Source organism: Alosa sapidissima, chromosome 16 (assembly GCF_018492685.1).
Source record: "Alosa sapidissima isolate fAloSap1 chromosome 16, fAloSap1.pri, whole genome shotgun sequence".
Classification (NCBI taxonomy): Eukaryota; Metazoa; Chordata; class Actinopteri; order Clupeiformes; family Clupeidae; genus Alosa; species Alosa sapidissima.
Genome location: NC_055972.1, coordinates 9,674,898 through 9,688,090, shown reverse-complemented (window position 1 = coordinate 9,688,090; position 13,193 = coordinate 9,674,898). Strand labels below are relative to the sequence as shown.

Genomic DNA, 13,193 nt, shown 5'->3' with positions numbered 1-13,193 from the left:
GAACAGGTGGAGGTCATCAGACTTCAATCAGCACGTGTTACCAGGCAGAGAGAGAGCTCATGACAGAACCCCCCCCCTAAGGGACGGCCCCAGAAGTCCCCAAGAGTGACACCACGTCGGGAGGGCGGAGGGGAGCCGGTGGAGGGCTAGAATTCCTCCGAGCGGTCCGAGTGAACATCCTCATCCTCGGAGGGAGCTGGAGGGTCGTGGACAGAAGACGAGACAGGTACCGAGACAGGGTCAGGGTCAGGCACATGACAGGAAGCCGGGCGGGCAGGACGGTTAGGGACCCCTCTGGGGCGGCCCCTACGGATTGCAGGTTGATCAGGATGCAGACGGTGGAAGTCGGCGATGAGTGTCCGGTCCACAATCCGACTGGCTGGCACCCAGGTTCTCTCCTCAGGTCCATAGCCCTCCCAGTCGACGAGATACTGGAGGCCCCTACCTCGCCGTCTGGACCGAAGCAGGCGTCGAACGGTGTACACCAGCCCACCGTCAACGAGGCGAGGAGGAGGAGGAGGAAGCGGCACGGGGACCAGCGGGCTTTCATGCGTCGGCTTGGCTTTCGAAACATGGAAAGTAGGGTGCACCCTCATGGAGGTTGGCAACTGGAGCCGGACTGCGGTTGGGCTGATGACCCTCTGGATAGGGAACGGGCCGAGGAATCGAGGTGCCAGTTTACGCGATTCCACCCGCAGTGGGAGATCCTTGGCTGACAGCCACACCTTCTGGCCAACACGGTAGGCGGGTGCCGGCGATCTTCGGCGGTTAGCCCCAGTGGCATAGCTGACAGCTGACTTGAGTAGCGTGGCACGAGCTTGTGACCAGGTACGACGGCAACGGCGGGCATAGGCGAGGGCAGACGGGCAGGACACATCTCCTTCCTGGCTGGGGAACAGGGGGGGCTGGTAGCCATACACACACTGGAAAGGTGACATACCAGTGGCAGAACAGGTGAGGGAGTTGTGAGCATACTCTATCCACATCAGTTGTTGTGCCCAAGCCTGGGGTTTGCGAGAAACCATGCACCGCAGCGCCTTCTCCAGCTCCTGGTTTGCCCGCTCGGATTGACCATTGGACTGGGGGTGGAACCCAGAGGTGAGACTCACTGTGGCCCCTAGAAGACGGCAGAACTCCTTCCAGAATGTAGAGGTAAATTGCGGGCCTCGGTCAGAGACAACATCCCTGGGCAGCCCGTGTAGACGGAAGACATGATCAAGAACAGCCTGGGCAGTCTCTCTGGCAGATGGCAGTTTAGGGAGGGGAATGAAGTGTGCCATCTTGCTAAACCGGTCAACCACAGTGAGAATGACAGTCATCCCACCTGATGGTGGGAGGCCAGTTACAAAGTCCAAGGAGACGTGGGACCAGGGTCGTGTGGGCACAGGCAAGGGCTGGAGTAAACCAGCGGGGGGCCGAGTGGAGGACTTGTTCTGATTGCAGGTGGGGCAGGCACGGACGAATTCTCGGACATCCCTTCTCAAAGACGACCACCAAAAGCGCTGGGCAAGGAGATGGCAGGTGCGGGCGGAGCCCGGGTGGCAGGCAAGGCGGGAGTTGTGTCCCCACTGTATGACCCGGGACCTCAAATTATCTGGGACGAAGAGACGACCGTCTGGGCATGCACTGGGACTGGGATGGTCACGGAGGGCCTCTTGAATTTCCTCCTCGATATCCCAGGTCAGGGCAGCTACGACGCAGGGATCGGGCAGAATTGATGCAGGTTCCTGGGAAGGGGCGTCATCCTTATGAAACTGACGGGAGAGAGCGTCCGGCTTGGTGTTCCGAGAACCTGGGCGGTATGACAGGGTGAAGTTGAATCTGGTGAAAAACAAGGCCCAGCGGGACTGTCTGGGGTTAAGACGTTTGGCATTGCGGATGTATTCGAGGTTTTTGTGATCGGTCCAGACCAGGAACGGAACTGTGGACCCCTCCAGCCAGTGACGCCACTCCTCCAGGGCAAGCTTGACAGCCAACAGCTCACGGTTTCCAACATCATAATTGCGCTCTGCAGGTGAAAGCCGGCGAGAGAAAAATGCACAGGGGTGCAACTTGTTGTCCTCCTCTGCCCGTTGAGAGAGTATGGCCCCGACTCCCACGTCTGAGGCATCCACCTCGACAACGAACTGCCGGTCTGAATCCGGCATCTGGAGGATGGGGGCAGTGGTGAACCGGGCCTTGAGGGTATGAAAGGCTGTGTTGGCCTCTGGGGTCCAGGAAAAGGGGTGTTTGATGCTGGTCAGAGCTGTGAGGGGAGCGGCGACGGAGCTGTAGTTCCGGATGAATTTCCGGTAGAAATTGGCAAAACCGAGGAATTGCTGCAGCTTCTTCCTATTCCCCGGAACTGGCCAGGAGGTAACTGCCGAGACCTTTGCGGGGTCCATCTGGATATTGCCTTCAGCGACGATGTATCCCAGGAATGACACAGTCTGAGCATGGAACTCGCATTTCTCCGCCTTGACATAGAGAGAGTTCTCCAGGAGCCGTCGAAGAACCAGCTGGACATGACGGGTGTGTTCGGACAGAGTTCTGGAGAAAATTAAGATGTCGTCCAGGTACACGAAGACGAATTTATTCAGCATGTCCCGCAGCACATCATTCACCAGCGCCTGGAATACCGCTGGGGCGTTGGTGAGGCCAAATGGCATTACCAGGTACTCATAATGGCCGGTGTGGGTGTTGAATGCTGTCTTCCACTCGTCACCCTCCCTTACTCGCACTAGGTGGTAAGCATTTCTAAGGTCCAGTTTGGTGAAAATAGTGGATCCCTGGAGCAATTCAAAAGCAGAGGTGAGTAAAGGCAGAGGGTACCGGTTCTTCACTGTGACATCATTCAGACCTCGATAATCAATGCAGGGGCGAAGAGAACCATCTTTCTTTCCCACAAAGAAGAACCCGGCACCAGCAGGAGAGGAAGACGGGCGGATGAGTCCAGCTGCCAGGGAGTCCCTGATGTAATCCTCCATAGTTTTTCTTTCAGGAGGGGATAGTGAGTAGAGGTGACCTTTGGGTGGAGCAGTCCCAGGGAGGAGATCAATGGCACAGTCGTACGGACGGTGTGGGGGCAGAGATGTGGCTTTGGTCTTGTTGAACACCTCTCGGAGGCCATGGTAACATTCAGGGACATTAGAAATGTCGTGGGCAATGCTGGGGGGTACTGAGCCGGGGGGCAGCGAGGCAGCACGCAAACAGGTCAGGTGGCAGGCATTTCCCCACTCTTTCACAGTTCCGGAGGCCCAATCGAGGTGAGGATTGTGGAGACGGAGCCAAGGGTAGCCCAGGATTAGGGGTTGGCCTGGAGAGCTGAGCAGGTGGAAGCGGATGGTCTCTCGGTGGTTTCCTGACACCATCATTGAGATGGGGGCTGTGATGCTGGTAACTGTGCCAATTGCGTGACCGTCCAGGGCCCGGGCTGGAACAGGAGTGGACAAGCGATGGCTTTCCAAGCCCAGCTGACGAGCAAGTCCTGTGTCAATAATGTTTGCTTCTGCGCCAGAGTCCACCAGGGCTGCCAGGGTGTGGGTGGAATCAGACAGGTGAAGACAGACTTGGATGAGGGGTTTACGGCTGATGGAGGGCTGAATGTTCATTGAGCTCATCCGGATTCCTCCTACATCTGGTGAGCTCCGGCTTTTGCTGGACAGGTGGCGACTCGATGACCATCACCACCACAGTACAGGCACAAGTTGGAGGTGATGCGTCGCTGGCGCTCTGCAGGGGTTAGGGAGGTGCGGCCGATCTCCATCGGTTCAGACTGGTCCGGCTGGCTAGATGGTGTGGCAGGTGCGGACAGAAGGGCAGTTGGGACACTCCGTGTGCTGGTGGATGGACTCTGGCGCCCTCTCTCATGACGGCGGGCCTGGATCCTGCGGTCGATGCGGACAGCCAGAGCAATGGCTTCATCAAGAGTGGGGGGTTGATCATGGGAAACCAGCTCGTCCTTTATGTAGTCCGCCAGGCTGTGGAGGAAAGCATCCACCAATGCTTCCATGTTCCAGGAGCTCCGACTTGCCACGGTTCGAAAGTCGATGGAGTAATCCGCAACAGTCCTTCTGCCTTGGCGAATACTCATCAGGATCCGAGATGCCTCGGCTATTGTGGATTCCAAATCGAATACCTTGAGCATCTCCTCTGCGAATAGGTTGAAGGTTGCACATGCTGGGGTCTGGCGCTCGAACTCCGCCGTTCCCCAGAGTCGAGCTCGGCCCGTCAGGTGAGTGATCACGTAACCGACCCTCGCCCCTTCAGTGGCAAAAGTCCTGGGTTGCAGGGTAAACTGGACACGGCAGCTCGTCAGGAACGCCCGTACCTGGGTTGGGTCGCCGCTGAACCGCTCTGGATTGCCGATCCTGGGTTCTGGGACTCCGGCAGCCACGGTAGCAGTGGACTGGGCAGGAGACTCGGGTGCTGGGCCGGTGAGCAGGCTGGCTGGGGCTGGGCCGGTGGGAGCAGGCAGAGGAGAAAGGTTGGTGAGAAGTTGAATGATCATTGCAAGTTGTTGCTGTTGCTGCTGGAACTGCTGACGCTGGCTCAAGCCGGCTTGAAGTAGGGAGGCAATGTCAGCAGTGTTGCGGTTTACCTCTCTCTCTGTCTCTTCCAGGCGTTGCATGGCGGTGGGTGGTTCTGGTTCGTCGGTTTCCATGCTGGTTCGACCGTGCGCTGGGTCCATGTTTGGTCAGATCGTACTGTCAGACACCAAACAGGACGAGGACCACAATTGCGTCACGTTCAAAAGTTTATTTAAGGGTTGGGGGTTCCAGGGGTTCCGGGGGGGGTACAGGAGTTCCAAGAGTCTGCGTGTGTGTGTTCCCCCAGTAGCCGAACAGCGAAGGCAGGAGCTGGATGATCCGGGAAGTCCTGGGGGAAACACACACACAACAGCAATTGAAACGAAGCAGCAGTACAGTCAAGGACTAGGCGGTATTCGTAGAAGAGGGACGGAAGGCAGGTCAAGATTACCGGGGCTGGAGAACACAGAAGTAGTCGAGCGGGTCCGGGATCACAGGCAAAGAGTCAGAGGCGTTTTCAATAAACAGGCAGGTAACTGGTGCTGGTTGCAGACGATCTGACAAGTGTGGACTGAAAAGCAAGGCTTTATATAGAGGGCATGATGAGTGGTGAATGCAGTGCAGCTGGTAGGTAACGAGGGTGAGGCAGAGCAGAGCAGGAACAGGTGGAGGTCATCAGACTTCAATCAGCACGTGTTACCAGGCAGAGAGAGAGCTCATGACAGTGTGTGTGTGTGTGTGTGTGTGTGTGTGTGTGTTTGTGTGTGTGTGTGTGTGTGTGTGTGTGTGTGTGTGTGTGCAATCATTTCCATGCCTACATCCATGTTTTTGAGTGCCTATGTATCTGTGTGCGTGTGTGTCTGTGTTTGGCTGTGTGTCTATGTCCAATCGTTACCATGTCCATGTCCATGCCTTCGGGCATGTTGGTTTGAGTGTGTGTGTGTGTGTGTGTGTGTGTGTGTGTGTATGTGCGCATGTGTGTGTGTGTGTGCATACGTGTGTCTGTGTGTGTGTGTTTGTGTGTGTGTGTGAGTGCATGCGTGTGTACATGTGCGTGTGTGTGTATGAGTGCATGTGTGTGTACATGTGTGTGTGTGTATGTGTGTGTGTGTGTGTGTGTGTGTGTGTGTGTGTGTGTGTGTGTGTGTGTGTCCAGGTGTCCCCCTGTGAGAAGTGTCGCTGTGAGCCCAGTGGTGAGGTGCTGTGCTCTGTAGCTGCCTGCCCCCAGACAGAGTGTGTGGACCCTGAGTATGAGCCAGATCAGTGCTGCCCTGTCTGCAAGAGTGGTGAGTAATGTGCCCTTTCTCCCTCTCTCCCTCCCTCACCCCCCTCTTTCTTTCTTTCTGTCTTTTTCTCTCTCCAGAATTAGGTCCTCTCTCGCTGGCACTGCCCGCTGCAAACAAACAGCCAGTCAGGTGAAACAGGAGCACCTAACAGATGACTGAGTTCCCTATTGCGGTGGGAGGAAAGGGCTGACATTGCAGTAGCCTCCACTGCCACATGAGAACCTTTTCTCTGAGTGATCTGCAATTGATTGGTCTGTCCTGGTCTTCTTTATGAGGAGTCTGAAAGTTATTGAGTGTGTTTTACGACCATCTCTCAGATGTTGAGACATCACACGTGAGAGCCTGGGAATGCAGGGACTTGGCACCCCCATAATGTAATTTGCCCTCATCTTGTTTCCATTATAGATGTAGAAGGGTTTAATATTCAGTAGTTTAGAGTTTATGTCCAAGTCATTAAGTCAGTAATGTGCTTCTGTCTTGCAGATGGTATCCTTGAAGAAACTGTGTTGGTAATTAAACCGTTTCTCTCCTTAATTTGCTGTGACAAGCAGAGAGATGGAAAAAGGTTTCTCTCAACACTCTTGATTCTTAATCACTGAAATGATGTTTAATCACACAGTATAGTATCCTTTAAAAAGGAGAAATATCAAGTCTTTATTTTACATCGAGATTTAGTGCTTGGTGTGTTGGTGAAAACGAAGGCATGTGTAAGCATCCCAGTCATGTGCCAATGTGTGTTGTGGCTGTGGTCTGTTATGTATGCTGGAGGCTCTTGGGATAGTGTGTGAGGGCTTCTATATTGGAACACATTATGCTGTCTTAGGAGACATTCTCTGGATCAGGCTTGATTATCTAGAGCTCTCTCCAATGACTTCCGACAGCACGTCCTACATTGTGGCCCCTTGTTTGCTTAGCATGATTCTAATGCAACATGGCACTGCCAGCGACGTTGCCTCCTTCAGCGAAAAGGGATGTTGACTGGGGACATCTATCTCAGCTGAGGCAGTTTAGACTTTGCCCCCTGACTATTGACAAACAAACAAGGGATCACAGCCACGATAGAAGATAGAATTTCTTTACCTAGCGCCATAGGAAATGTCACCCCCAGTACGACGCTTACATTTTTCAACAAAAAAGTCCATGAGATAAGTCAGTCTGATTTTGTGAAGCAGTGGAGCACGGTTTGAGAATATTCAGAGGGCGCAACAGAAGTGCGAGGTCAGCCGTGCATGATGGATTTGTGGTTTTAAGATGGATTGGAGGCCTTCGGGACATGCTCCCTCAGCCACACATTTCCATAGCTGCTGTTTGACGAGTTTTTTAGCACACAACTGAGCACCAGGAAAATCAAGGCAACTCTCCCCAGTTGGCCAGCACTCCGCATGCGAGCTTGCTCCATATCTGAGGCCTGCGGTGAGTCAGACGCACCAGTTCTGGGAAGCGACCCCTTTTTTTCCCCTCGCGCTGTTGTATTTTTTTTTTTTGCGCCTGAGCCCTCCGTAATCGCTGTTTTCTTGTGCGAGCCGAGCGCTGGCGTTTTCAACCCCGGCGTACGCTGACGCCGCCGGCGGTAGCAGTAGAGCGGGTTCAGCGGCACCTCCGAGTCACGGGGGATGCAGGTGTCTGCCGAGTTACAAAGGCCCAGATGCCGAAACTCGACAGATGCTGCGACCTCCTGAGACTGCCGCGAATCTGATGGCTCTGAAGTGAAGACTTCAAAGCCTTGCGACTCACTGACACCGTTTCCCAAGAGCGGGCTAAGTGTCAGACGAGAGGCTGAAGTTATTATGCGCAGTGAATAATTGCCACATGGATTGCACCTGTTCCACCCAAAGTTGACAAAAATATTGGAGATGTGGAGTTGTGTGTGAGGTGTAGCTCAGTCAGGACGCCTGAGGCAGTGGGAGCAGCAGTAGAATGATGGATTCATTGAGATAATAAGGATCCCATCAGCAGTTGATTAACTAATACTTGTCCTCTTCTTTCTATAAATGGGACCTTTTTTGACAGGAACATGAAGAGGAAAAAAGTTGCTTGGGCAATAGGATGAAAATGTCTGATATCAAAAAGAGAAAATTGAAGCAGTGGACTTCATTAAGGGGTTTTGGGTGATAATGAAATAGTGAGATCACTTGTCGCATGGGTTTATAAATAGCCACTTTTCTATTCTCCTTTTATCTGGCCTAGTTTGTACTTATCACAAAAATGCCTCCTGGTGCAGAAAGCCTTTTCTTGTTATCTCAGCTAAAGTGTGATCAAGCTGCCTAATTTGTCCAGACCATATGTCTTTTGAATATTTGAAACCACCCCAGTGCCAAGATATACTTCAGATATGGAAATGCAGATGCAATATTAAGGCACCATAAATCACGCAGTAAAAGATCGGCGTCTCCTGTCACTTCTGTTCGCTTGCTTCTGCCTCACCTTCGCCGTTGTCATCTGAAGTGAGTGTCAAGACACGGGGAAAAAGAGTCCCAAAATAAGGGGGAGAAAAGCTGGGGTTTGACATCTCCATTCTGGGCTCATTAAAGAGAGAGAGCGGGATAGAGAGAGACAGAGAGAGAGAGGGGGGGGGGGGGTGAAGGGAGAGGGTAGAGAGAAAGAGAGAGAGAGCGAGAGACAGCTCAAGCCCATTCATAGGCGGTGAATGGAGCATTATGTTGGGGCGCGGCGCGGTTGCAGGGACGTGTTGCTGGCGCTCTATGCAGAGAGACACTTGAGGAAGTGCCATGGGGAGAGATGAAAGTGAGTGCTATTGCTAACATCCACCACAGGCAGTTGTTCATGAATATCAAAGAACATCTGTGTGAGGAGTCTTTGGGAATGGCAGGGAGAGGGGGGAAAGGAGTTTCATATTCACTTTAAACACACAGCTCCTCCACCCCGCACACGCACTCATACACACATACACACACACACACATACACACAAACACAGACACTTCTCAGGGTCTGCCTTGGAGCTGTCAATGTTTATGCGTTCTGCATGGAATAGATGGGCTATTTAATGCTCCACTTAAAAATCCCCCCAAACTGCCTGTGTGCTATAAGGGGAAGGAGCCTGTGCTGTCAAATCGACTTCAGACTCTGCTTTTGGCCATGAATGGCAAAGGTAGTCTGGATTGACTTTCCGGGGCTCATATTTCCTGTTGAACTGGCAACCCTTGTCAGGACCACAGCGTCCAGTCCGGCGAGTGCACATACACATTTCCTCCCTCTACTTACTCAGAGACCACCTTGTTTAGATCACAGCGTGCCGGTTCATGCTGAGGGCCTCGCCGATAGAGCTGTGCTGCTTATGATCTTGCCTCTCACCATGACGCTCTCTTTCTTTCTCTCCCTCTCTTTCCCCTCTCTCCCTGTCGCTCTCCTCCTCGACCCTGGCTCTGGCTGGCCATCGCCTTGGCAACGTGCAGGAAAACAAGCCTCCCTCTGAAGCCTCAGACATCAGGGTCGCGGCTAATCTGGGGAGGTTGTGATAAACAGCCTGAGCCCGAGCCAAAAGCACTTCAAATCATGGCAGGTCAGCTGAGGAGCCCGCCAATGCTGGGAAGGAGATGCCTAATATTCATTTTCAGTGTGGGGGGTCGGGGGGTGGGGGAGTTGGCAGCTGGGAGAGGGGAACAAGAGGAAGAATATTCATGGCAGCTCGGGCAAGGCTGCTGAAATGAGGGGGAAAATAGAATTTGAGTACCTAAAACTGCCTTCGACCAGGAGCTGGAAAGCAGCACAGGACGGATGCATATTAGCATAGATGTATTCATCCCTTTTGTTAGAGCCCTTGATTCTCTCTGATAATAGAGGAAAGAGATGAATGCAGATGAATTTGGTGCCGGCCACAGCCGAGCCCAGACCACTGCCCGCCTGCCCCTGTCATGTCACTGTGTTCCCCCCTTCACTCCTCTGCGTATAAGGTCAGCGTGCTCGGAGTAGATACGATCTGTGGTAACTTTTAGAATATTAAGGGGATGTGATGAATAATTATCAGATTGCGTAACAAGCGTTTTTGGTGTCACACATCAGCATCAGCGGTAGGATGCTGTCTTTAATACTGCAGAATGAGTAAACTGATCAGACAGCTCCACAGGAGAAACATTCAAACACTGCAACCCTCCCACCACCAAAGCTAATAGACGTGAAAGGGGATGAATATTTAATGCCTGGCAGAAATCACTGCTCCAAATATCTCCAGTCCCTAATAACCAACTTGTGTAGTATTTCCACAAAAAGCCTGTGTGCTGAAGAATCTTGGGCTAGTGGGAACTATTTTCCTGCATTCTCAGACCTGTGCCCATTACTGCCTGTTTTACACACTTTAACAGTGGAGCTGCTCTAATGAGAGGTGAGGGAGTTCTCCCTTTCCTGGATGTATGCCCTCGCTCCCTGGGCCATCACAATTAGACCCGAACCTCAGGGAGCTCAAGGAATCTTTGAATGGACAGAAGGGGATTTTCCCCCCAATCACATTCCCATCCTTGTAACCTTTGTAGCTCTGCTTTGATTTTTTTAGGAGGATAAAAAAGCTTGACATAGGGCTTAAGAATAGAGCACAGACTTGTGTGTTCTCTCTCTCTCTCTCTCTCTCTCTCTCACTCTCTCTCTCTCTCTCTCTCTTGTGCACCCTTCTCTCTCTCTCTCTCTCTCTCTCTTGTGCACCCTCTCTCTCTCTCTCTCTCTCTCTCTTCTCTCCTTTACTTCTGCTTTATGTGGCTGTGTGGTCATTACCATTGCGGACTCCAGAACATATCTATCTCATCACACAACTCCCCTCCCATATCTCTGTATCAGTAAACAAACACACATGCCAGTCACAGTAACAGACACACTTCAACTAATCTGGGATAAAGACGTGCTTGATGAATGCACTGTGACAGAGGCGTTTATTTGCAGTGACTTGATATTCATGTGGGGCTCGAAGTGTTCACTGAAACCATTATAAATGCAAGAGTTCTGACGGTTTGACAGCCTCAGCCAAATATTCATGTTGATTGATGTGGCAGAATGCAGGAGTGGAGCCCTTCCCCTCCGTGATGTTGTCCTCTCGCTCCGAGCTCTCTGGCTGTGATTCATCAGCATTTCGAAGCAGCTTTTTAGATGGTGTCCACGCGGCCATTATTTAAATGTAGGAGCAGTAAACAGAGGCTGTCTTGTGCGCCCTTTTGTGGGCCAGTTTTGTGTGCAGACAGCGATCTTGACTGATTACGCAGCTGAGGAGGCCATGGAAGGTTTATTTTTTTTTCCCGCAAGTGTCCACTGTACTCGGAGGAGATAACCTTGATTCTTCCCATCCTCCGCCAGTGGCCGGGAGAGCAGGAAGGTGTCCTTTGTGTCTCTTTCTTGTGACCCTTTCAAGAGAGTTCCATTATCAGCATCATAGTTGGCCCCACAAGGCTTCCGTTTTAACATTCCATATGTTATCTTAATGCAGAGGAAGTAGATTGGGAACCAAATAGAACGTTCAAGCATTGTTTTTGTTTTTATTGTTGAAAGGGTCCATAGCTACCCGCATCGCTGTGATATTTCACAGGATTTCACAATATCGTGAAACTTTTATATTATGGTAAATGACCAGTCTTTATGGGAAATGTCTAGAGCAGTTTGGCCCAAGACTATAAATGGGGAAACAAGCAGGGTACATTACAAGTTGTCTCTCCAAGGGCAGCCATTGTCTTGGAGCCTGTATTACCCACACTGTGTGAGAGAAGTAGATGAGTTGTGACCGGAATGGAGTGCAGGCAGTAGGAGGCCATACACAGTGTATTTTCTCTCCATCATTCATTAATTTTTCTCGCCCTCCTGAGAATGAAGTATCCTGTCCTCTCTCATGATACCCCCACACATGGGTTCGAGGACATTTGCTCAAATGTCAGGGAACCTCCTGTGATCAGATTTAATAATGTGTCATTAGTGTTTTTATTGTACTCGCTGACATTTCCCAGATGCTTTTCTCTGTATGGACCCTTTCAAGAGAGTTCCATTATCAGCATCATAGTTGGCCCCACAAGACTTCCTTTTTAACATTCCATATGTTATCTTAATGTAGAGGAAGTAGATTGGGGCCCAAATAGAATGTTCAAGCATTGTTTTTGTTTTGAAAGGGTCCATTTGATTGAGAACCATTTGAGTGTAGGGCTGCTCCGCCCAAGTGTGCCGCTGGTTCTGCTATTCTTCAGGAAAGGGCTTTCATGTCGGGTTCATTTATGTATGATTTAAGGTGTCTTGAAAAACTTGAGACACAAAAAGAGAATTAAAAATAAATGCAAGGTAAGTACTCTGTATGTACGCCTATGGACAGGGAGCCCGCCCGCTGAAATGAATCTGCAATAAGTCCTCACGGCGAACACCCCTGAAGAGAGAGCTACTGGGCTCTCAGAGTGCTTAGGAGACATTTGCTGGCCATAAGTAGCCTAATGGCATGAATCCAATTCGGCTCTTCCACCAAAGAAATGAGCATTTCGCACGCACCCTTTCACAGCCGCACAACCTGTCATTAGCTGCAGCCTGGAGCAGGAGAAATGAGTTGTGAAAAGCTCTCGGCCTCTTTTCCTCTTACACCTCTCTCCCCTCCTCTCCCCTCCTCTCCTCTCCTCTCCTCTCGCGCCTCTCAGGCGCAGCCGCTGCCTGTCTGCTTTTTTGTGCCATCCTCCGGGAGCGGCCATTAGTTCTGCCGACACTTGTGTGTGAGAGGGATTTGAACCCCCCGGCTGGCTGGAAGGCTCTCGGCTCGGAGGCTGGAAAGCATCCAGAGCCCGGAGCCCATTTTCCCCTGACTCATAGTGCAGAGAGGCTCAGACTCTGGGATTAGAATGAAACGCGATAGATGTTGAACGTGGCAGTTGGACGCTGGAGAACCTAGAGAGGTAGAGGCTGTCCTCAAGCACGTGTGTCCGAGAAACTGTGACACTCTGTCCACGCTTCATTTAAAGATATCTGTCAAGACTGACACTCTCCTGCACACTGAGATTGCTTCACACCACATCCTGTTTGTTTTAAGCAGAATGGATGTAGTACTGGCATGGAGCTCAGATGATGCTGCTGTTACTGCTGTTGTCCACTATCGTGCATCATGTTTGTCTGTCACTGTTTTGTTATTTTTGTTTTGTTTTTCTCCCAGGACCCAACTGCTATGCGGATACTGCGGTGATTCCAGCCGGCCGTGAGGTAAAGATTGACGAGTGCACCATCTGCTACTGCACGTACGAGGAGGGCACATGGCGCATCGAGCGGCAAGCCACCTGCAGTAAGAACGAGTGTCGACGCAGATAAAGCCGAGAGCATGGCATGGGTGACAAGCTGCCCATCATGCATACATACATAACAAACCACTCACACACACACACTCACACACACACATACACACTCAGACAGCCATGGAAACAAACACACACACAGACACACAC

General features: G+C 51.6%; 1 protein-coding gene across 1 annotated transcript in view; it reads left to right on the top strand.

Annotated features, from left to right (window-relative positions):
* Positions 1 to 13,193, top strand: part of vwc2 (von Willebrand factor C domain containing 2) — a 16,405-nt gene extending 3,212 nt beyond the window's left edge. The window contains exons 2-3 of the mRNA XM_042065284.1: positions 5,665 to 5,794; positions 12,908 to 13,193. Of these exons, the coding sequence (XP_041921218.1) occupies positions 5,665 to 5,794; positions 12,908 to 13,059 (282 nt within the window). The 3' untranslated portion in view covers positions 13,060 to 13,193. The remainder of the gene's footprint in view (positions 1 to 5,664; positions 5,795 to 12,907) is intronic.